This window comes from Psammomys obesus, unplaced genomic scaffold (genome assembly GCF_907164565.1).
Source record: "Psammomys obesus unplaced genomic scaffold, mPsaObe1.curated_primary_1811, whole genome shotgun sequence".
Taxonomy (NCBI): domain Eukaryota; kingdom Metazoa; phylum Chordata; class Mammalia; order Rodentia; family Muridae; genus Psammomys; species Psammomys obesus.
Genome location: NW_026596057.1, coordinates 26,111,303 through 26,137,406, shown reverse-complemented (window position 1 = coordinate 26,137,406; position 26,104 = coordinate 26,111,303). Strand labels below are relative to the sequence as shown.

The 26,104-nt window shown below is 38.8% G+C and overlaps 1 protein-coding gene across 1 annotated transcript; it reads right to left on the bottom strand.

Annotated features, from left to right (window-relative positions):
* Positions 1-20,246: 20,246 nt before the first annotated feature.
* Positions 20,247-20,709, bottom strand: LOC129689477 (protein FAM136A-like). Its single transcript, XM_055624705.1, has one exon. It carries the CDS (start codon positions 20,661-20,663, stop codon positions 20,247-20,249), a length of 417 nt encoding a protein of 138 aa, XP_055480680.1. The 5' UTR covers positions 20,664-20,709.
* Positions 20,710-26,104: the final 5,395 nt, after the last annotated feature.

Genomic DNA, 26,104 nt, shown 5'->3' with positions numbered 1-26,104 from the left:
GTGTAAAAAAAAAAAAAACTAAACAAAAACACTAGGTATAACCAACTGCAGTTGTTAGTATAACTTTAAATCTGCTCTTTCTGAACTAAAATTAAAGCAAACCTTTTAATCAGATACAGCTCGTAGAGAGGCTAGCAAATCTTGCTGCTCCTACTACTTGCATTAAAATTGAACAGTAAAAAGCTTTGCATTTAGCACTAATCAGATGACTGAACATAACTCAGAGACATAAACAAAGATGATCGAAAACTCATAGCTCCACCTCTTTATCTCTGGACTAGCATGGCGGCTGGCCACGTGTAACTGAACTCAGCTGTAAGCCCCAAACAAATATGGCAGCAAAACTACAGCTCCACACACTATCCCTGAATGATCATGGCGGCTAGCCATGTGTTAGGCTACCACAGGCTGTGACTGACAATACCAAACATAGCCATTAGGTGCTGCTGATGATACAGCAAACATTGTGGAGCATTTACAATCCCCCACAACCAACATTTTTAACTTAGTGATTAAATAAGTTTTAGAACCAACTGCATAACAGAACAGTACAGAGCAATTTTAAACTGTATGAATTATTCTAGTCATACCAAACCTATCAGCCAGAATTTTTTCCCCCTTAAAAGAACATAAGAAAACATTTTGCAATGAGGAATCACCAGCCTTTTAAATGAAGTACAACATATTTTAAAATACAGTTTGTTTTTTTTTTTTTAATACCCTCTGGTTATTTTATACATACATTTACTAACCTTCTGCAACATTCTGTATACCTTCAGGTTCCTAGCTTCCTTTTTCTGGCTTAACCAGACATTTTTACTTTCTTGCTCTCTCTCTTTTGCTTTTCAGACAACATAAAAACTCTCATCAAAATCCTTTCCATTCTGACATGATCCTGCTGGAGCCCAGCGTCTACAATTTGCTTTTTATAGGCAAAGCAAAAACAAGTTACATTACTACAAAGAAGAGTTCTGAAACTGCCAAATTCTTTTTAAAATAACTTCCCTGTAGCAGACAAGATGGTCCAAGGTCACATAAACTCTAAGGAACTTAGAACAAGCTGTAAGGAACTTGTTGAAACTTCCTCTTTTTTTTTTTTTCTGAAGGTAAAGACCAAACAGCTTTCCATAAGATACATTCTAAAAACTGTAATTTTTTCAATTAGCACAAACCATATAGCTGGGTTTCATTTAGTAAAATTGATAAAATAAATATTAAAGTATTTTTATTCTCCCCCAAAGGATCGAGAAACTTTTAAAAAGGATCGAGAAACTTTTAAATTTTTGTCAGACTACCCAAGATCATTGTCATACCCAAATGCCTGATAAACTTTAGAAGTTTTATTATAGCCTTAAACATTTAAACAATTTTTTTAAAACCCGTTTTTGCAGTATCAAAATAAAGTACCCCTTTTGTAGGAGAGAAGTCACAAGGTATGACCAAAATCTTTAAAAGTTAAAATCAGATTTTAAAACCAGCATTTACCAGTGCAAACAATGTAATTTTTAAAACCAATACCAATCCAAAACAACTCATCCCTTCAACCAGAAGGAAATGAGAATTATTTGACTAAGGTTTCCTTTTTTTTTTTTTTACCCACACCAAGATGGAGGTCACACCACAACCCACATGGCAAAGTCAAGATGGCGGTGAGGCACTGAGGCACTTTACATACCACGTGATACACTATACATATGCGTTCATAGATCTAATGAACACATAGGCACACATTTTAAACAAGTTTTGTGAGGCCTTTCAGAACAGAAAACAGAAGATAAAAACAAACAAATACTGCACAGAGACATTGAGACAAAAAAAAAAAAAAAAAAAAAAAAAAACACCCACCAGCTGGCCAAATTTCCTGGGACCAAAACTGACTTCTTAAATTTCTCCAGGATGGGCCCAAGTCCCTTCCTGGGTAAGGTACTGTAAAAACAGACCTTCAGATACCTTCAGATTCCCGCTCTGGCTCCTCTGACACAGAAGCCTGAGTGGTGGGTGGTTCTAGACCACCTCCAGATACTGATGAAGTTGGGGGACGTCTTTCCCAACTTCAGTGACTGTGATTGTTTGACACATCTGTTCAAATCACATTTAGTCACTCTACAGATGCCTCGAGGCAGAACAGAATTCAGAAGATAGGCGCCAACGTGAGCCCTGCACACCGCACAAGAGAGACTGAGACACAGACACGACACTTACCAGCTGGTATGAGACCCTCCCGATCAGTCCTGAGGTCTTGGGGGGCCCTGGAATCTCGATGGAACCTCCAAATGTTATACCCAGTTCGCGAGCCCCCAAAAGATCTACAGGAATCGACTCTGTTGCAAAACACATGAGGGTCTTTTTATTGTAAATTACAAGCTGCAGCTTGGGCCTATACAGCCCCACCGCCGAAGCGGTGGGAGCTGAGCGCAAAGGGTTTTGTTTTTGTTTTTGAAAAATCATACGCGAATATCTTTGTGATTTAGGGATAGCCACAGGTTTCTTAAGTCACAGAAAGCAATAACCATAAAACGACCCCAAATTAGAGTATACGGAAAGTAAAATTATGTCATTGAGGATGAAATTAAGAGGAACTGGTATCAAAAGACATTTTAAATTATTTTTATAAAACTACTAGTAGGCATATGATATTATTGATCTAATTCTGCTAAGATGTGTTAAGAAGAGTAATAGTTTAAGAATAGCATATGTGTGTCACAATTGTGAATGTGGTGCACTTTCTGGCTGTTTCTGCTGATGAATAAAGAAGTCCTTGTTTTGGTCCTTAATGTTTCTGGTTTGAAACTAAGTAAAGGAGCTCATGGGTAGAAAAAATGGAGAGCTGAACAACAGCCTACAAATAGATACATCTCAGTTCTGTGCATATCGGTTGGAATGAGTCTTTCAAAGGTACTCAATGAATTTTGCCTTTCCTAAAATCTCATTTAACCACTGGGCAGAGAAAGGCATTTGCATTCTGTTTTACTGTAGTCAGTTCCAAGGGATGTGCTGTAAACACAGACTTTCCAACAGCTGCAGCCCTGCCTCCCCTCCCCTCCTGTTTAGTTCCCAAGATAGCTGCCCTTTGTCTGGCAGAGAGCTACACCATGACTGTGCCACTGAAGTGGACAGATGCTTGTTTATGGGATTATGAGGCACATTGCTCTTACGGCTGTAATGTGCAGTCAGTTATGGTGTTGTATTCGGATTAATACCTTCAGTTACTCTCAATTGCCTATAACATTTCAATTACATTTAGAATTTTCTTTTTGGAGGATTTTGTTTCTTTGAAATGGTGAGGAGGGGGATAAAATTTTTTTTTCTTAAAAAAAAAACAGATAAGCAAAAATAAAATTCATTATATATAGTTTACCAATAGAGATAACCACAAGAACATTTTAGTGTATTTAGTGATTCTTTTTTCATGTGTAAATATTTATGTTTTTGTGCTAATTTTGCATGCCCTCTCTGTACTGTACTATAGAAGTATGCATACATATTACTGTTAAAGTTGATTATATGCAATTTCTCATTTTTATATCTTTTATAACTTGTAGGACTTAAGCTGTGCTAGCTACTATAGGGGGAAGAAAGAATATTATTGAAAGTGTTGAAGTTACTATCTTTTCCTTGTAAAGCTGTTTGGAGGTTTGGAGGAGTGGGTTCAAGTATAAGTTTCCAGAATTGACTCCCTGAAAAACATAGTGATTTCACAGGGGCTATTTTCCTTAACAACAATGAGAGTTCCACCATTGGAGATACTGATGTCAGAATATGGTCTTGCTGCATTCCAGGAACAGGGAATCCACTGATGCACAACTGGAATAGAAAAATAAGTTAAATATGAAGAAAGGGATGCATCTCTAGCCAATGTGCCTTTTATAATTTATAATATAGTTCTCAGGTTGTCCCTCCCATTTGTGAGGTAGACCTGTGGATCCCAGGGTGGCCTTGAACTGACTTTGTAGCCAAAGCTGGCTTTGGACTCTTGATCTTACTGCTTCTACCTCCCAAGTGTGGGAGTATGAACACACACTGTAAGGCATGCCTCTTGTCCTTTGTTGTAACAATTATATTATAATAGTGGAGGATACATAAGTTAGAGGAAAATCTGATGCAGGTGTGGTTTTAAAACCACACCTTATTATTATTAGAGGCAGAAATGTAACACTGAAAGAATGAAGTTACTAGAGAAAATTATGACAGAATTACTTGAAAATAGAAAAACTTACCAAGAAATAAAACAGAAAGACATAAAAGTAATTCTGTACAGCAGCAGACGCCGTATAACACTCAGAGCCAAGGCAATAGAATTTTGTTACAAAACCTGAAAAATATTTGTGTGAAATATAGAAAACGTGTGTCATATAAAGAGGGTGAAGGAAACCTGAAAAACTGGCAAGTGATATGAACAAATAATTTGCAGGGCAATTCAAATGGTTGTTAACATACATAAAAAATCCCACTTGTTGTAAGAGAAAACAAACATTTAAAGGAATGCACTTAAAACGTAAAAGAAAGCAAATCCTACTTTGCTTTCTCCTACCGTCCCTCCTTTTCCCACTTTCTTTTTCTCTCCCTCCTTCCCTTTCTTTTTTTCTTCTTGTGACACTTGTGTGTACCTCCTGCACATACTCCAACCACCCTTCCATTAGAATGTTTTTTGCTCTGTAGTCAAAGCCGGCTGTATGTGAAGATTGCATTAGAACCAGTGGAAGGGCTCCTATGAGAGAACTCTGTATCTGTTAGATGCTTTCTAGGGGGCCATTGATGACTTTGACAAAGTTACTAAGTTCTGTGGTAACCATGTACAGTAAGTGGTAACTATGGGAGCTCTGGGCTTCAGAGGCTCCCTGAAGGCTGGTAATTATGATAATGATTAGAAGTTAATAAGCTGTCCAGGATGGCCTTCCTAGGTAGTGTCTCCTAGGAAGGTTACCAAGAGCTGAGGTCTGACCTTTCAGCTTTTGATTTGAAAATGCTAAGGACTTTGGATAATCAAACTCAATAAAACTTGCAAGAGACTAATGTAGACCTGAAAATACAATTTATCAGTTTACTTTACAACTGTAACTGCCAGAAGACCAAACATTCCTATTGGCTTGTCAATATAGTCTCTCCCTGGGAGATAAACTTACTAATGAAACCAGATTAAGAGTGGAAAGTTGGGTGAGTAAAGACTGGCCCAAAAGAAATGATTTGTCTTTTATAGATGCTACCAGTGATAGCCCATTTCATGCTTTGCCATACTGGACACTAACCAACCCCCCTGCTCTGCTATACATCCCTTTGTTCAAATTGTTTCTGTGTCTTTCACTTACACATTCTAGAAGCAGGTGACAGTTTTTAAACTTCCAGAATTGCTATTCTCATGACTGACCTTTCTTGCTTCCTTTCTTATATCAGCAGATTTCTCAAATGATGTAATTTAAATTAATGCATGTTTTAAAACTCTTTTAATCTGGTATTTTGGTCATCAGGAGAGGCTTTTGAGCTATTTTTAAAAATAACTCTCTAGATCAGAGTACTAGTTCCTGTCACCAACACAACTTCTCTGTGAGGAATCAGCCTTTCTAGTGCAGTGTTGCCTGTATGACTTTGTAATTTCCAGGGACTTAGTTCCAGACTGTGCAGATGGTGCAAACAACAGATACAATCTTTATGCTCATGCAGTTTGCTATTAAATATTAGAGGAGGCTTAGGAGACATGAAATAGTTACAAATACATAATTAACAAACTGGCCCTGGGGAGATGGCTCAGTGAGTTAAATGCTGGCTGTGTAAGCTTTAGGACCTATTTGGATCTCCAGTACCCACATAAGAAGCTGGGTGTGTGTCAGAGACAAGTGGATCCACACATTTCATTTCCCAGCCTGTCTTACCAGTCAGTGCGCTCCAAGTTCAATCAAAGTCCCTGTCTCAAAAACTGAAGTCGGGTGTGATAAAGGAAGAAGCCTGATGTTTGATACCATGCACATGTGCACATGAGCGCAGAAAATTTAAGAGGTCAGTAAGTCTATTAAAGTGAGAAGTTCAATGACATCATAGAAAAGAGGACATGAAAACCTGAGCTGAGATCTGAAAGATAAGTAGGTGCTAAGTAGACAAAAGCACCAGTTTATGGGGAGAGAAGTATTCTAGACAAAACTGAGTGAACAAATATTTAAAAACACTAAAAAGACCAATCTGACAGGTGTACAGAGCAAACATGTTGAGGTAGAGATGTAACTGTCCAGGTTATGCAGGTTGTGTGTGTGTGTGTGTGTGTGTGTGTGTGTGTGTGTGCGGACATTCATAGACACACGTGGGTATGAGTGTATGTTTGTGAAAGGGTTTCACCAAGGATTTTGAAATTTTTTATTTATGTCTGTGTTTCTGAAGATATACCACATGTATGCAGGTTCTAGTGGAGACCAGAAGAGGGCGCTAAATCCCCTGGCGTTGAAGTTGTAGGTGGTCGGGTTCTACCTGACCTGAGTACTAGGGCACAACTCTAGTCCTCTGGAAGAGCTGTAAGTGGTTAGGAATGTAGGACAGGAAGTTAGCAATAAGTGGTCCATTGAACCTCCTGTCTCTCAGAATTTCGATGTTTGTACTAAGATCCATATTTAAAAAGTTTAAGCCCTTTCTTTCTTTCTTTCTTTCTTTCTTTCTTTCTTTCTTTCTTTCTTTCTTTCTTTCTTTCTTTCTCTTTTTTTTTTTTTTTTTTTTGGTATAAGATCATCTTTAAAAGAGAAGTGGCAGAAAGGACTTGGCCAACAAATGATTGCTGGTTTTCCATTTTGGGCACAGAAAGCATTAATTTTCTACTTATACAAAAAGATCTCTGTATATGTAAGCCAGCCTCAGAAAAAAATAATTTCTCTGTAAAATCTCTTGAAAAATTATGTTTTATGGCTTAAAATAGTTTAACTAGAATAGGGACTACTCTCTGTCAATTTGCTTTGATCAAACAGTGGCACAATAAGGCTACCTTATAAGAATATATTCTTTTTAAAAGAATAATTCTTTGACAATTTCCCACTTTTTACATATGGATTTGTTTAATTTTCTATTTTATAAAGCTCTTTAAAAAATTCTGTCATTTTTATTAATATCTTACATTTCTAAATAAAGACACATGCATTGCTACTATTATTTCTCTTCTTTAAAATCTTTACTCAACTTTAGTTATTTAACTATTTGTTCATTCCTTCTTAATAATGTGATTTTCATCAGTTTTATTTTTATGTTTTCTAATTTTTGATGTTATCACTTGAAACCTAAGTATTTTAATTTTATTAAATGTAGTGCTTATTAGTAAGCATGTATTTAAGATTTAGGATTTCATTTTATGTATGGCTTTGACCCCATCTTACACATTTTTGTGTGTATTATGCTCATTGCTTTTAACTTTAGAGTGTTTTATTTTTCTTATTTACTTTTTAATTCTGATTGTCTTAGCATTGGGCACCTGTATTTTATATAAAATTATTTTAATCATTATAAAAAGAAAACTTGAACTTGACCCTTATCCAGTTTGGATTTTAGGTTTGTTCAGAATTCCTTTCTTATCCACTTGGTATGTTGATGTGGTGCTGTGGGATGATTGTTGATCAGAATGCTAAGAATGTAGGGCAGGAAGTTAGGAGAAACTGGCCTACCAGTTCCTAGAATGGTGTACCTCTGAAAGTCTTAATGAAAAAACAGATCCCTAATCTGTTTTTGCTGCTGTCATTAGTGACAGCTGGATATATTCTGTAATAAAGTATACCATAACTGATTCCAACATGCTGCCAATAAACAGACCTTATGACAGTCTAAGGTCTATCACTATAACATTTTTTTTTTTTTTTTAATTTTTTGAGACAAGGTCTCATTATGAAGATCTGGCTGGCCTGGAATTCCCTCTGTAGGCCAGGCTGGCCTTGAACTCCCAGAGATCTGCCTTCCTCTACCTACCAAGTGCTGGGTTTAGAGTCGTGTTCCATCATGCTGAACTAAAACAAAATCTTGAAACAGTCTACTTGAAACAAGAAAAGATTTATTTTACACCAAACTTTTTTTATATATTAATCACAGGTCATTCACTTTGTGTCCTAACTGTAGCCCCCTTCCTTTTTCCCTCCCAATCCCACCATCCCTCCCTCATCTCCTCCCTGCCCCCTTCCAAGGTCACTGATAGGGGAGGTCCTCCTCCCCTTCCTTATGACCCTAGCTTATCAGGTATTTTCAGGACTGGCTGCAACGTCCTCCTCTGTGGCCTAGCAAGGCTGCTCCTCCCTTGGGGGGGGGGGGCGGCAAAGAGCCAGTCATTGAGGTCATGTCAAAAATAATCCTTGTTCCCCTTACTAGGCAGATGCTGAGCTACCATGGGCTACATCCGAGCATGGGTTCTAGGTTATATCCATACATGGTCCTTGGTTGGAGAAACAGTCTCATAGAAGATCCCTGTGCCCTGATATATTTGTGGAGCTCCTGTCCTCTCCAGGTCATACTAACTCCTCCTTCTTTCATATGATTCCCTGCAGTCTACCGAAGGTTTGGTTATGAGTCTCAGCATCTGCTTTGATACACTGCTAGGTAGAGTCTTTCAGAGGCCCTCTGCGGTAGGATCCTGTCCTGTTACTTGTTTTCTCTTACTTCCAATGTCTATCCCATTTGTCTTTCTAAGTGAGGATTGATCATCTTACCCCAGGTCCTCTTTATTGCTTATCTTCTTTGGGTGTACAGATTTTAGTATGTTTAACCATATTTTATAGGTCTAGTACCCCCTTATAAGTGAGTATATACCGTGTGTGTCTTTCTGCTCCTGGAATACCTCACTCAGGATGATCTTTTCTAGATCCCACCATTTGCCTGCAAATTTCATGATTTCCTTGTTTCTAATTGCTGTATCCATTCCTGTGTTGATGGACATCCGGGTTGTTTCCAGGTTCTGGCTATTACGAATAAAGCTGCTACAAACATGGTTGGGCAAATGTCCTTGTTCTGTACTTGAGCATCTTTTGAATATTTGCCTAGGAGTAGTATAGCTGGATCTTGAGGAAGCACTATTCCTAATTGTCTGAGAAAGTGCCAGATCGATTTCCAAAGTGGATGTACAAGTTTGCATTCCCACCAGCAATGGAGGAGAGTTCCTTTTTCTCCACAACCTCTCCAGCGTATGTTGTCACTTGAGTTTTTGATCTTAGCCATTCTGATGGGTGTAAGGTGAAATCTCATGGTCGTTCTGATTTGCATCTCTCTGATGGCTAAGGATGTTGAGCATCTCTTTAAGTGTTTCTCTGCCATTCTATATTCTACTACAGAGAATTCTCTGGTTAGCTCTGGACCCCATTTTTTAATTAGATTGCTTGATTTATTGCCTTTTAACTTCTTTAGTTCTTTATATAGTCTGGATATCAGCCCTCTGTCAGATAAAGGGTTGGTGAAGATCCTTTCTCAGACTGTAGGCTGTCGTTTTGTTCTGATGACAGTGTCTTTTGCTTTACAGAAGCTTTTCAATTTCATGAGATCCCATTTATTGATTGTTGCTCTTAGAGCCTGTGCTGTTGGTCTTCTGTCCAGGAAGTTGTTTCCTGTGCCAATGAGTTCTAGGCTCTTCCCCACTTTTTCTTCTAACTGATTTAGAGTATCTGGTTTTATGTTGAGGTCTTTGATCCACTTGGACTTTAGTTTTGTGCAGGGTGATAAATATGGATCTATTTTCATTTTTCTGCATGTAGACGTCCAGTTGGACCAGCACCATTTGTTGAAGATGTTGTCTTTTTTCTATTGAATCGTTTTGGCTTCTTTGTAAAAAATAAAGTATTCATAGGTGTGTGGGTTTATTTCTGAGTCTTCTATTTGGTTCCATTGATCCACCTTTCTGCTTCTATGCCAATATCATGCAGTTTTTATTACTATTGCTCTGTAGTACAGCTTGAGATCAGGGATGGAAATACCTCCCAAAGATCTGTTGTTGTACAGGATCGTTTTGGAACTTCTGGGTTTTTTGTTTCTCCATATGAAGTTGATAATTTTTCTTTCAAGGTCTGTAATGAATTGTGTTGGTATTTTGATGGAAATTGCATTGAATCTGTAGACTGCTTTTGGCAGAATGGCCATTTTCACTATGTTAATCCTACTGATCCATGGGCACGGGAGATCTTTCCATCTTCTGATGTCTTCTTCAATTTCTTTCTTCAGAGATTTGAAGTTTTTTTCAAACAGGTTTTTCACTTGCTTGGTTAGAGTCACACCAAGGTACTTTATGTTATTAGTGGCTATTGTGAAGGGTTACACCAAACTTTTAAACATTTAAACCTTTGAGTCTTTAGGCCCCTAGGGACCGCTTTGAGGCAGCATATCTTGTAGGACTATCTGGTAGAACCAAGCTTTTCAAGGCATGATCAGGAATGAAAGAGGAAGGGTTGGAACCCCCTTATTTCCTTGGAGTATATGATTGCAAATGATTGCTGCTTTTCCATTTTGGACACAGAGTTAATTTTCTACTTATTAAAAAAGATCTCTGTATATTTATGCTAGCTTCAGAAATAATCATTTCTCTGTAAAATCACTTTGAAAAATTATGTTTTATGACTTAAAACAGTTTAAATAGAATAGTGACTACTCTGTCAATTTGTCAGTTAGTTGGAAATCATACCCTACAGATCAATAATGCCAGTCTGGGGCCAAAACTACATAGACCTTTTGAGGTTATTTGACAAATCTTTTTATAAATGAAAATTTTGTTTAGACTTATTTGTATCTTTAAATTATGTGTACGTGTGTGTGTGTGTGTGTGTGTGTGTGTGTGTGTGTGTGTGTGTGTAGGTGCATGTACTTGAGTGCTCTTATATGTGCCTCTACAGGCCAGAGATGATGAGTCTTCCTGGGGCTGGAGTTAGCAATTGGCTGTGAGTTAACATGTGGATGCTGGGAGCAAAACTAAGGTCCTTTGTAAGAACAGTATTTGCTCTTAATTGCTAAGCTGTCTCTCCAGCCCTATGATTAAAGTAATTCCACTAAACTTAAGAAACAACCAAAAATCTTTGGCTGAAATAGCCATTCTGTGTTAATTTTTTTTTTTCTTTTACTCTCCAGAAAGAATGAATTTCTCACATGCCTCTGTTTGGCCCACAGATGTGGTTGAATCAGCTGTCAGGGACTAGGTTCTGCGAGAACTCTACCCCATGGTCATTTTCTCCCAAGCTTCATTTGAGTGTTCTGTCTGCTTTCTTGGTTTTCTAACATAGAAAGCATGTAATTTTCAAGGTGTGCTATGCTAGGATACTGTATTTACATTAACAGTGACATCATTGTAGGGCTTTACCTTTCCAAACGTACTCTGCCTGTAAATAATGATTTCCCACTATTTTGTCAAATTGATTGGGGGATTGCTTGGTTAAAAAGATGGAGTAATGAAGAAACAGTTGGCTAGTGAGTTGGGAAGGAAGCAGAGGGAAGCAAATACTGAAATTAGTGGTTGACCTCATGGCCTCCAGATCCATCCCTATGTGGTAAATTAGGACTTTGGCTACTTCTGTGGACGCTGAACCTAGGTATCAAAATCATACAGTGGGAGAAAATGAGTATTTATTCTTTTATTTTTTAAAGTCATTTTTGTTTCCGGGGGTGATCAGGATTATCAAGAGTTAAGGTTGATTTTTGCTTAGACTTATGGTTAGAGTCAAGTCCTTCAAATTTCTGATATATTTACTGAGAAAGTAAAAGCAGCTGCCTTGGTCAAGAGGCTCACAGTTTCTACTGTGGCACCTCAAAACTGCTTTTAAAAATAATTTTGCAAAAAAATTTTTAAAAAATATTTTTGCATAAAGTTATACAATGAAATAGCAAAATGGGTAACATAACTACTTATATGCTCCCATATCCTTTCTCCATTTCCCCCCCCTTCCTGGCTCCTCCCCACCTAGGTGACCGGTTCATTGATGTCTCCATCTGTGTCAGCTTGGTGACGCTCTTCTGGCATAGCTGAAAGATGACTGAGTTGTTTTCTGACTCATGGATCTCAGGTTACCTGCTCTTCCTACATCGTCCTTAGGACCATTCTGTTATCCTCTCACATTCTGCCCACACACAGGGTGAGGCATTTTGAGAATCATAGTAACCTATTTCCCATTGAGCCTGGAAGCAGACTTCCTATCAGTAAATACCCTGCTTCTGTGTCCAGGAAGACTACGTTCCTGTGCAAGCCAGTGGGCAAATGATGAATGAAATGCTCTGTTAGATTTGTCCTCTGTTTTTCCAAGCTCCATTCACACTTCTATACTAAATGATCACTTGCATTCAGCTCTCTCCCACACACACAGAATAAGCAGAGCAAACTGTTTACTTCTATTAGGATAAGAGAGGAGGAAATTCTTCATCTTTAAAGAAAAATAGTATCGTTTCTTCTGCTATCTTTGTTAGATTCCTCTGTTCTCATAGGTTTAACACACTCATCTGTTTAGATGATTCCCAAGGTCTAGTTTCTCCCTTAAGTTCCCATCTAACAACCTATTGACCTTCTCCATCTAGATATTCTTCTGTAACCTCAAGTATGTCACATCCCAAAATATGTTCACATCTTTCCTCCTGACGTACCTGCACCCTTACTGGTGACTGGTCAGCCAAAATTAAGTGCAGTCATCTTTGAGTAGTATTCTACCTTCTCCTCCTACACTTGGTAGATGTCTAGTGGAGTGAGTTCATCTTCCGAATGACTTATCATCTCACCTTCTTTGCATATTCATGGCCACCGCCCTAAACAGGTTGAGCCATATTAACACTGTAATAAGGTTCCCACCTCCCCTGTGCATTAATCAAGTCAAATCTGTACTATATGCATTTGCTGAAGGTGGTTAAAAAAAAAAAAACACATTCTTTGTGCTTCTGTTTTACTGTTTCTTTCGTTCATCATAAGTGAAAATTGTTTACCCTTTCTAATAAAAGTTTTGATTTTTAATTTTGTCCCTGTGCTTGCTCCCTGTGGCTTGTTTTATCCTATTTGACAGGCTTCCTCAGGCATAGACTTTTCTTCTTAGTAATTTACATTTTTTTTTAATTTCAATTTTATTTTTTTCCACAATTTATTCATTATATATCCTGATTGAAGCCCTCTCCCTCAGCTCCTCCCAGTCCTACCCTCTCTCCCTCTTCCCCCCATCCCCTTCCCCTGCTCCACTGAAAGGGGGAGTTCTCCCCTGCCATCTGCCCATAGTTTATCAAGTCTCATCAGGACTGCCTGGATCCTCTTCCTCTGTAGCCTGGCAATACTGCATCACCAGGGGTGAGTGATCAAAGAGCAGGCAACTGAGTTTGTGACAGAGGCAGCCCCTGCTCCCCTTAAATAGTGGAATTGAGGAAACAGGATGGGAGCCTACTGTAGAGGATCCTTTGAAAGGCTCTGCCCAACGGGATTGCAGCTGATGCTGAGACTCACAGCCAAACTTTGGGCAGATCACAGGGAGTCTTATGGAAGAAGAGGTGGGGGCATAGAAGGACATGGAGGTGACAGGAGCTCCACAAGGAGACCAACAAAGCTAAAAATCTGAGCCCAGAGGATCCTGCAGAGACTGATGCACCAACCAAGGATTACAGGTGGAAAAGACCTAGACCCCCTGCTCAGCTGTAGCTGATTAGCAGCTCAGTCTCCTTGTGGGTTCCTGAGTAATTGACATTTAAAATTCTCCCACATGCTGTGTATACAGCAACAGCATCTTTACCATTTGGAAACAGCTCACCTTTTGAGTTATTTGCCCCTCATTTTCTTGTGCCTCACATTCCACACGAGCTGGACTAGCTCCCAGAGGAAATCATTATTTTTCCTCTAAGCCTGTCTCATGCTGGAGTCCTCTGAGGAGAGTCCCATACCCCCAATCCTTCTTTCCGAATTCCCTCAAATCTTTTTGTAAACTCTCATTACTCCTCAGCAACCATTTAAAAATTTCTTTTTCCTTATCTGTTTCTTGTCACCTCATAAATAAACAAAGAAAACTGGAGGAGCTACAGTTTTCCTCAGGTCTCAAATCAGTTCTTTAGCCCTCTTATGGCAGTGGTTTGTATGCTATCAGTGGTTTACATACGGCTTTTTTCAAAGGCACAGGCCAGACTCCTAACTCATTTTGCTGTGCTGAGCTCAGAGCTACACAATGCATTTTCAGATGCAGGGCTATTTATACAAAGTCAGTCCCCAGCTTTTTTCTATATAGTCTGTCGTCTTGAAATCTATTTCCATCTCTGTGGGAGAGAAAAAGAGATGGATTTTTTTTTGGAGAGGTGGCACAGTAGCAAGGCAGTTACGGTTAAACAAAGTCTCCCAGTAGTTATCAACATTGGAATATGTTCTTTCACAGTAGTCTTGTGCTTATCTGTGAAGAATTTGGTACTTTTCAAGATTATATGATTTTTTTTTTTTACCATTTTAAATGTTTTTAATTCTCTAACTTTGAGGAAGAATAATCCATTTACTGAATAAGCTTTTTGAATTTGTATCAGTTTCTTAAAGTCATGCCGATGAGTGTTCAACAGACACTATTACACTGTCTTAAAGAGCTTTTTTGATTTTATATTTTCTCAAGAAAGTGAATAACTGGCAACTGCTGCTGCAGGAACGCTTCATTTTTGAGTCATCAGAATAGACTACTTTTATACTCTAGGGATAATACACACACACACACACACACACACACACACACAAACCTCGAATGACTGTGGGAGTGTGCTCTTTTTGTTTTATGAAGGGGAAGGAAAGATTTCATTAGAAGAATCACACAGATAAAATATATCTTAGATGCAGAGTGTAAATCTACATAATTTAATGTTTTTTTTTATTTATAAAAGTATATGTGAGGTTAGAGTTACAATTCTCACTTTACACAGAAATAAAATAAAACTTGGTTAAGTGGATTAGCTGAGTCACATAGCTAGCACATGAGAAGATCAGAATTTTGCCCAGGCCAGTCTAGCTCTAACACCATTTTTAGTACTCATGTGACTATGTCTGGAATCTTTACTTTAGTAAAATAATCAGTGATGCTGTGCTTGTTCTTGGGTGTTGACCGGAGAGGACTGCTTGGACACAAGCGAAAGCCTTTATTGGCCAGCTGGCGACCAGATTGGGTGTTCAGGATCCCATCACACGCTGAGCCTTTCTTGGGGAGAGCTTCAAGCACAAATACCATGGTCTGGCTTGACGTACTTCAGTTAAGATCAGTTAGTCAGTAGCAGAACTCCAAAAGCCAAAAGCAAGGTTAGTACATTTAGAGACTTTCCCTAATTATGGACTTTGTAAATTAGGCCTGTTTAATTTAAAAAAAATTTTTTTTTTAACTTGTGGTAGGTGGTGTTGTTTACTGAGTTTTACAGCTTAAAAGGCACTTCCACCATGGAGTCAGTTATGTGAAGACTTTGGGACCTACTAAAAGCTGTTACAGAGATGTAGCCATGCAGTGGGGCAAATTTTTCTAGTCACAAAACACTGCTGTCAATTCACTGAAAGGTAAATTTTCCCCTTGTTAAAAAAGTTTTACAATGGGGAACTATTAAAAATCATTTTCCCAGCTTCTAAAGACCATTTTGATCATTTCAATTATTTCAAAAATTAGAAAAAAACAAAACAAAACAAAACAAAACAAAACAAAGGAGTTTTTCAAAGATTAACAGTACTACTTTTAAAGAAAGAAAGCCAAATGCCTTACTGAGGAATATGAAGGACAAAAACAGGACTGATTTTGCTCCAGAACAGGAACTTTTGATTCAGTTACTTTGATTATGAAGCTCAAGTCATTTGTTGTAGTTGTAGTTTTCGTATGCAAACTAATTACCCTTGTAATAGCTTGCTTTGCATTCCTGCAATTAACATCTAAAAGCTTCTTAAGGAAGCCTTACTTGGTGCTACAATTTATAAAAACTGAAAACAGTATAGAAAGTTTAATCTATTTCTTCTCTCTAATGAAAGAATTCCTTTTCTCAAGTGATCAGAATAAATAAGTTTGACCAAACAAGATCATTATTAATATTTGCTAGAGGTAGGCTTATCAACACATTTTGTTTGCTATTAGTTCTATAGGACTCCCCTTCTATGTCCATGAGTTTTCTGGACAGGAGGATGTAGTAGAATCTGCAGATGGTGCCTGAGACCTTCCATGTGTCTTGTTTTCCTTTCTCTGATTGATTTCTTTCTTCATCCCAACTGTCTATTTTGAATTGCTGTCAGCTAGGACATAGGGTTCTGGTAATGCCTGCACAAGGATAGAAAGAGCCTGGACAGCACTGGGAAGCTGGAGCGTTCCCTCTTAATGAGTGGCCTCTCTCACTGCGCACAGTCGGATGACTTCTCTTTACCAGTGGACTCCTTGCTTTTGAGTTCATTTTGGCAACAATGACTGGCAAACAAAGTTGGAATTTGTTTTCCAATTCATTTCACGGCTTTTTCTTTTTCACTTATAATTGTTGGGTTTCCCTTCTCAAAGGTTGGGAAGCAGTTTCTGGCTCTGCCTATTTTAATGTGGTAAAGATTTTACAACTAATAATTTGGTAAAAGCAGAGGTAAGTGAATAAAAACAAGGATTTATTATATCGGTGTGTGTGCAACCTGGGAATGTCTTAACTTTGAGTCAAGAAGAGTCAATGACCTTATCTGAGCATCGTAATAAGAGTAGCTGACTCACTGGGTTGCTGTTGGAGGGATGAAATGAAGTGTGTCATGTAAAGCAATTAGCATAGTGCTGGAAATAGGGAGTGCCTGATGAAAGGTAGCTATCATTAGGATTACTTTATAGCACCTTCTGATTCAGTAGGTCAGGTGTGGAGGCTGAGACACTATGTCTTGCTCTAGACACTATCCATTACCTACCTTTCAATAGTAATAGAGTTTAAAAATGGATAGACACAATTATGAGAGTGGATATCCATCCACATACCTGGTGTGTAAGCAGTGTGTACTGTCAAAGCTGCCCTGGCTTTACTGACACTGTGTTTTGTAGTTCAGTGCAACATAATGCAGTTGAAAATAGGTTTGTGTAACAGATTCATATTTAGTCTAAAGATGATGTTTGTTTGGTGCCCCAGTTGACTATGATTACTTATGAACAAGTTCTTGTGGGAATCGCTGATGTCAGGTCAGAAGCTAGGGTATTACTTCATAACCGAAGAGTTCTGTGGAACATGGTAGACTCTGAAAAAATTTTTTAAAAGTTCAGGAAATATATTTGGGAAATATAGGAGACACTGAACATTTATCTTTCTCTTAGGCTTCACAAAGTATAGCTAATTGTTAAAGCTCCAAGAAGTCCCAAGCAGGAACCCTTCTCCATTGCTGGTGGGAATGTCAACTGGTACAACCACTATGGAAATCAATCTGGCGCTTTCTCAGACAATTAAGAATAGTGCTATCTCAAGATCCAGCTATACCACTCCTAGGCATATATCCAAAAGATGTTGAAGTACACAACAAGGACATTTTGCTCAACCATGTTTGTAGCAGCTTTATTCGTAATAGACAGAACCTGGAAATAACCCAGATGTCCATCAATGGAGGAATGGATACAGAAATTGTAGTACTTTTACACAATGGAGTACTACTCAGCAATTAAAAACAAGGAAATCATGAATTTTGCAGGCAAATGGTGAGATCTAGAAAAAAAAAATCATCCTGAGTGAGGTATCCCAAAAGCAGAAAGACACACATGGCATATACTCACCTATATAGACCTATAGGATTGGATAAACATACTAAAATATGTACACCTAAAGAAGATAAACAAGAAAGAAGTCCAGGGGTAAGATGATCAATCCTCATCTAGAAAGACAAAGGAGATGGTCATTGGAAATAGGAGAAAACAAGTAACAGGACAATAGCCTACCACAGAAGGCACCTAAAAGACTCTACCTAGCAGTTTATCAAAGTAGATGCTGAGACCCATAACCAAGCCTTCGGCAGAATGTAGGGAATCATATGAAGGAAGGAGGAATTAGTATATCCTAGAGGGGACAGGGAGCCTCACAAGGTCCAAATATATCTGAGCACAGGGGTCTTCTATGAGACTGTTTATCCAACCAAGGACCTTGCATGGTTATAACCTACAACCCCTGCTCAGACATAGCCCATGGTAGCTCAGTATCCAAATGAGTTCCCTAGTAAGAGGGAGAGGAACTGTTTCTGACATGAACTCATGAGCTTACCCTCCCCCCTGAGGAAGGAGCAGCCTTGCTAGGCCACAGATAAGGACATTGCAACCATCCTGAAGATACCTGATAAGCTAGGGTAAGACAAAAGGAGAGGAGGACACCCCCTCTCAGTGGACTCGGAAGGGGGCAGGGAGGAGATGAGGAAGGAAGGGGGAGGATTGGGAGGAAAAGAGGGAGAGGGCTACAGCTGGGATATAAGTGAATGTATAAATTTATTTAAAAATAAAAAAATATTAAAAAAAGAATAAAAAAAGAAGTCCCAAGCAATGACAACTTTTTAATTTTAATATATCTAGACATTATCTCCTGAGGTTTTCCAATTTCATTTGACCATAAACCTATTATTACCATCTGTTGCCATTCCTGAACCTTATGTTCTGATAAACATACCAAGAAATACTGCCAAGCTATAGGAGAATGAAGACTGTTTCTATATGTCTTTGTGTTCAAAACTGAGTGCAAGAGTTGGTGCATAGCAATTTAAAACAGAAACAATTATGTATTAAACAATTTCAAATATAGGCTTAGTAGTGGTGGGGCACACCTTTAATCCCAGCACTCAGGAGGCAGAGACAGGTTTGGATCTCTTGAGTTTGAGGCCAGCCTAAGCTACAGGGTGAATTCCAGGACACCCAGGGCTACACAGAGAAATTCTTATCTTGAAAAACTACCAACCAACCCCAATATATAGAAAAGAACAGAGAATGATATCAATAGTGATATGATATCAATATGATCCTATTGTCTGTCTTTTTTTTTTTAACCAAGATATAAGTTACATGAAGATAAAATGTATCTGTGTAAGCCGTTGCTATATCCCATGCTTTCAAATCATTTCTGGAATTCTATATTTACCAATATATGTGGGTATGAAGTTATATAAACATATACTACATATTTATTGTGCATCTATTTATTTCCTGTATTAGCTCATTGAGTGTTTGTAATAGTGATTTTATTTATTGTCCCATGTTTTTTTTTTTTTTTTTTTGGACACAATGAAACTTTATTTAAAAACCAAACCACTTGGAAAATATATTGCAGGCTTGACACAGCAAACAGACAGGTATATATCATTGTTTCAAGTAATTGGTATAAATACAACATAGTACTTATCCAAAAGATAGGTGACATGTTGGGCCAGTAACGCTGAACTACAAAGTCCCAGGCAAAAATGGCATTTGATAACAAGGTGCTTACTTTTAGGACTCCTTGTTGTTAGGGGATTACCTCTATAAGGCTCTGTGAATTCAGGAGGCTGAGTAATACTGGGTTTGGACTTCCATTCTGTGAAATCTAGGTTTTCTCAAGTCCAGTACTTCTCAACAGTTCCTATTTTACTGTTTAATCTCTGCTACTGGTATATAAGTGACTGTCAAACCCTCTTCATGGGGATGTGTCACTTGGCTGCAGGAGTCAGTGAAGGAAGCTGTTTCCACACACAGTGTGACACCACCTGGCTTCTTCAGGGGCTTCCAGAATGACAGTATTGAAGAAAAGGACATTCCCATCATGATGGCCAGAAAATACAAGGAACCTTTAGAACTTATTCAAATTATTCTCTCTCCTGTATCTTAAATCCATGTTGTGCCCTTGCACATAAGACAAAACCAAGCAAAATAAAGATCTGGGAAGGAAACCTTTTCCTCCCTCTAAATTATTAGTTCGCTGGGGTTTGTTTCACAGCATATGCAAGGTGGTGTGGTGACACTTGTGGTAAACAGGAGCTTGGCAACACACACACACCTCTCCTCAAACTTTACCAGCAGGTTGAAGAAAGCTGCCAGCTTGGATGTCTGTGTAATAGGAATCTAAGCCCTTGGTACGAGGGCATCTCTATTGCCAGAACAAGCACTTGCACACGAACATTTAGGAGCTAGAATTCTCCTGTGTGCTATCTGTTATCCAAATTTTAGCACCAGCTTCTTTCCACTTCACCTTCTAAAATCCAGATGTAATGGAACCAGTATCGGGCGGTGAGAGGCATATGCCTGGAACTTTCTGTGTCCTGAGTTTTCCTCATCCATAAACATTGCTAAACATACTAAACTGCCATTCTTCCTCTTAAATAGCCTGCCCTCAGCCCCAATGGTCACTGGCAGACAATTTTATTTCCCGATGGACGACAGAGACTCTTTCATCTTCTTGGTCATTGTTGGGATGAGGTGCACGTGGTCATCCACACACTTGGACACACAGCTGTCCAGCTGTCGCTTCACCTGCACCTCCTTATTTCCTGCATCCATCGAGTCTTTGGCTTTGTCATTGCAGTGCATGGTGCACCGGGCCAGGCGGTCCTGGAACCTCTCCAGCTCGTTGGTGACCAAGGCCTGGGCTTGAGCTAGAGGTGCATGGCAGCGCTCTATGCACTGGTTCACCTGCTGCGTAGATGCTTGGCTGTCCTCACAGCAGCTGGCACTGCACCGGGACAGGAGGCCCTGCCTCTTCCGAATGTTCTCTCTCTCCACACTTTTCACCACGGCGTCCACAGCCTCCTGCACTCGGAGTTGCTGCACCTCCGCCATGGCGACCCTGAGCTGCGCCGCGACAGCGCCCGCGCGCACCCGCTGCGCCCCGCCCCCTGCCTATTGTCCCATTTTTACAAATAAGAAAATAGAGGATTACATATTCTAAGTGACCTAAGCAAGTTCAAATAAGCAACTGAAAGAGAAGACAAGATTTACCTATAGTTTGTGCTCATAACCAATGACTATTCTGCTGCATATTGTAGGTACTTAATAAAACTTATTAAATGAATGAAAATTAAACAATGAAGGACTTAAATGACATTGGGAAAAGACAGTTTATTAGATGTCTTTAATGCTCAAGTCTTCATTTATGGCCATGATTTTTTTCCACAAAAAAAATATTGATATGTTAGTTTGTGATATCAGTACAAAGATTAGGATGCACTTTATGACCATTAATAATTTTCTGTTCTGTTTCAATATTCAGAAAAGATGTGGAATTTACAGAGGACACTTTCTAGTTTGCCTCTAGTTATTTCCTAGGCCTGGATAAGAGTTGGGGTCTTCCAGAATACTGAAAAAAAAAAAAATCAAAATTTCAGGTGGGATCTGAGAACAGAAACAATGACAGCAGCCCAGGCTGTTGCTCCAGACTCTCACTGTCAACATTTGGAAAAGCACTGTTGTGCCAGGATGAAAACAAGGAACAGTGTATGTGTGTATGTGTGTGTGTGTGCCTTATTTATTTTGTTTCAAGGGAGAAAAACTGCTAAGAAATTCTTTGATGAGTATTCTAATTTATAAAAGATTATAAAAATAATCTTTTTAAAACAGTATTAATTAAAAATACAAACAATAAACTGGTTCTATAAATCTAGAATAAGATAAAAACTTTTCTGCTATGAGAGATCATATCTAGGACCTCATGCATGACAGGTAAGTGCTCTGCCACTTAAGCTACAGATCCACCAGGAGAAAGTCTTTAATTTCATTACACTACTTATTTGTACTTATGCAAAAGGAACTTGTTCTTGTTAATTTGTGTTTTGTCTCTCTTTCCTCTTACAAAAGTAAAACAAGGCAGAGGCTTCTATTAGTCAATTCTCCATGACTGTAATAAAACACCTACACAGGCTACTCAGGAAGTAGCAATAGGTTAATTCAGCTCATACTTTCGAAGGTTCAAAGTCCAGGATCAGGTAGGACTCACTATTAGCTTTGGTGAGGGTGGTAGATGATGTCAGGGGAGCATTTCTTTTTTCTTTTTTTTGTGGTTTTTTTTTTTTTGAATTTTATTTTTTTCTTATCAGTTACATTTTATTAACTCTGTACCCCAGCCGTGTCCCGATCCCTCATTCCCTCCCAGTCCCTCCCTCTCTCCCTCATCTCCACCGTGCCCCTTGCCAAGTCCACTGATGGGGGGGGGGGACCTCCTTCCCATTCATTTGATCCTGTTTTATCAGGTATCTTCAGGGCTGGCTGCAAAGCTCTCCTCTGTGGCCTAACAGGACTGCTCCTCCCTTGGGGGGTGGGAAGGCCAAAGAGCCAGTCATTGAGTTCCTGTTAGAAATAGTCCTTGTTCCCCTCACTATGGGAAACCAATTGGTTACGGAGCTACCACAGGCTACATCTGAGCTGAGGTTCTAGGTTATATCCATACATGGTCCTTGGTTGAGTGTCAGTCTCAGAAAAGACCCTGTGCCCAGATATCTTTGATCCTTGTGGAGCTCCTATCCTTTCCTGATCAGACTAACTCCCCTTCTTTCTTATGATTCCCTGTACTCTGCCAAAGGTTTGGTCATGAGTCTTTGCTTTGAAAACACTGCTAGTTAGAGTCTCTCAAATGCGCTCAGTAGACTCCTGTCATACGTTCAATGCACATCCCACTGTCTTTCTAAACGAGGATTGATCATCTTACCCCATGTCTGCTCTCTTGAATATCTTTTTTTAGGTGTACAGATTTCATTATGTTTATCACATCTTATAGGTCTATATAAGTGAGTATATACCGTGTTTGTCTTTCTCCTTCTGGGATATTTCACTCAGGATGACCTTTTCTAGATCCCACCATTTGCCTGCAAATTGCATGATTTCCTCCTTTTTGATTGCTGAGTAGTATTCCATTGTGTAAAAGTACCACAATTTCTGTACCCATTCCTCCATTGATTAGGGTAGCATTTCTAAGTGAAAGCTTATATCACAAACAGGGCAACAGGAAGTGGAGAGACAAGGGAATGGAGAGAAATAGAGATATCTCTTACAGTCCTCTTGTAGTGCTTTCCCCAACCAAAGACATTTGAAGCTCCCTTTAGATCCTGCCTTCTGCAGGTAATGCTATTAACTACTACTCTTGGGAAAATGCCTTTAACACTCGAGTCCTAGGGAACATTTAACACTGAAACTATGGCAAGAATAGAGAGGACACTGTTCATAAGAACTGTCCTTAAATTCAAATTTCAAATTCTGCTGTTTGTGTACTGGGTGTTATGCTACCAAGCCCTTGCTCTTTCATGCTGATCTTCAAGTTCTTTAGTGTAGTGATGACGTTAACTATCTTGCGTGCTTACTGTGAAGTTAATAGTATCTGTTTAAGTGATACATACATGCTCAATAAGTATTTGTTCCCATGTTTCATTTCTTTGCAAGATGGATCTAATAGCATTTATTTTAAGTCTTAGCCATGGGAAGCAATGTTAGGTCATTTCATTTATCTTCCCCTTCATTTCCAGTCAGAGGAGTAAACTACCACTAGAGATGTCAACAATGATTAGGCTAGGCCAAATGTAGCAAAATGGAGAATAAAAAGGAAAAGCAGAGGACCAGCAAGATGATTCAGCCAGTAAAGGTGCTTGCCCACAAAACCCGAGCCATCTGAGTTTAAACCCTCGAACCTACATTAAGGTAAGATAAGAGCATCATGTCCACTGGAGGCCTTCATTGGGTCCTTTCCCTTGGAGCTCACAGAGAAGGGGTGGAAGGACAGCAGGAGTCAGAAGGGATAGGGACACCAGGAGAACATGGCCTACATAGGCTCAGAGAGACGGAAGTGGCAAGCAGGATGCTACATATATGCTATGACTCATAGCTTGGTATTTTGTGGGAACTCTAACAGTGGGAGCAAGTGTATTTCTGATTGTTTTGCTTGCTCTTGGGGCTCTTTCCTCCTATTGGGTTGCCTTGCCCAGCTTCAGTGTGAGGTGTTTTGCCTTGTCTTTAAAAAAAATTTTTTTTTATAATTTATTCATTTTATATCCCGATTGTAGCCCCCCTCTCATCTCTCCCGGTTCCATCCTTCCTTCTTCCTTCTTATTTCCTTCCCTTAGTCTACTGAAAGGGGGAGTCCTCCTGCCCTGCCATCTGATCCTTACTTATTAAGTCTCATCAGGTTTTTTGACTTTGTTGATCTTGTGGAGCTCCTGTCCCCTCTGGGTCCTTCTATTCACCCTTCTCCTTCTTCCATGAGAGCCACTGCACTCTGCCAAAAATTTGGATGTGAATCTCTGCATCTGCTTCTATCACCTTTTGGATGGATCTTTTCAGAGAACATCTCTGGTAAACTCCTATCCTGTTCCCTCTCTTCCATCACTTCTTGTGTCTATCCTGTTTTCCCTTCTGAATGAGATTTAAGCATCCTCCCTAGGGTCTTCCTTGTTGTTTAGTTTCTTTAGGTCTGTAGATTTAGTATGTTTATCCTATAGTATATGGCTAATATCCTCTTATAAGTGAACATATTCCATATGTGTCTTTCTGGTTCTGGATTACCTCACTCAGGATGAACTTTTCTAGTTCCATCCACTTGTTTGCAAATTTCATGACTTCCTTGTTTTTAATAGCTGAGTAGTACTTCACTGGGTAATGTGCCACAGTTTCTGTATCCATTTTTCCATTGAGGGATATCTAAGCTGTTTCCAGATTCTGGATATTATGAATAAAGCTGCTATGAATATAGTTAAAGAAATATTCTTGTTGAATAGTGGAACATTTTTTGGGTATACCGGGAGTGATATAGCTGGATCTTGAGGTAGCACTATTCCCAGTTTTCTGGGAAAGTGCCAATTGATACAAAATTAACCTAAAAATAAATCAGTAGCCCTCCTGTATACAAAAGACAAAAATGTGCTGACAAAGAAATTAGGGAAACAACACCCTTCACAATAGCCACAAATAACATAAATATCTTGGTGGAACTCTAATCAAGCAAGTGAAAGACTTGTATGAAAAAAATCTTCAAGTCTTTGAAGAAATTGAAGAAGATATCAGAAGACGGAAAGATCCCCCATGCTCATGGCTTGGTAGGATTAACATAGTGAAAATGGCCATCCTGCCAAAAGCAATCTACAGATTCAATGCAATTCCCATCAAAATACCAACTCAATTCTTTACAGACCTTGAAAGAAAAATTCTCAACTTTATATGGAAAAACAAAAACCCAGAATAGCCTTGTCCTAGTGTATATTTCTTATTGTATATTGTTTTGCCACATTTGTTTGTTATCTCTTGGAGGCCTGCTCTTTTCTGAAGAGAGCCAGAATCCTGGGGAGAGGGGAGGTCAGGGTATGCTGGGAGGAGTGGAAGGAGGGGAAACCATTCTAAGGATGTAATATAGGAGAGAAGAATCTATTTTAATAGATTCTATTTTAATACTAATAATAATGACCAAATTGAGAGAGAAAGAGAGAGAATTAACTCTATAATATTGTTCTCTGACATTTACACACATGGCTATGGCATGTGTCCTACCCTTCAGTAATAATAAATAAAATATTGAAAAGGAAAATAAAAATTCATATATATGAATATTATTGTTTAGCTATACCAATAAAAAAAGCCATATTTTGCCATTGTCAGCAACAAGAATGGAACTAAAGAACATTGTGTTAAGTCAGGTATAGACAGACAAATGCCCCATCTAACTTACATGTAGCAGCTATGGTGGTGATCTCATAATATGGTGAATAAAATAGTAAATACCAAAGCCTAAAAGACACCAGAAAGAAAGAGAAGGAAAAAAGGTGGTTAATGAAGACAGCATGAAGTTGTCTAGGAGGAATAGTTTCTGTATGTTCTAGAGCACTGTAGGGTAACTGTGCTTTAAACAATTAATTAGGAGACAGGATTTTAAATGTTCCCAACACATAGAAATGTAAAATGTCTGCGGTAATAAATATGCCAATTGCCCTGGCCTGATCATTACAATTTATACATATATCCACATACCATACTCCACGCTGTAAATATATGTATTAACTGTCTTAATTTCTTTTCTTTTCCCATGACAAAACACTAAGACCAAAGCAACTTCTACAATAAAGCATTTAACTGGGAGGCTCATGAATCCAGAAAGTTGGAATCTATGACTATGCCAGTAGTGAGCTGGCAACAGCAGGCAGGCACAGGAGCCATAGCTGAGAGCTTATACATAATCCATAAGCACTAGATAGAAAAGGGAGAACAAACTAGGAATGGCATATGCTTTTTGAAAGTCCACTCCCAGAGAC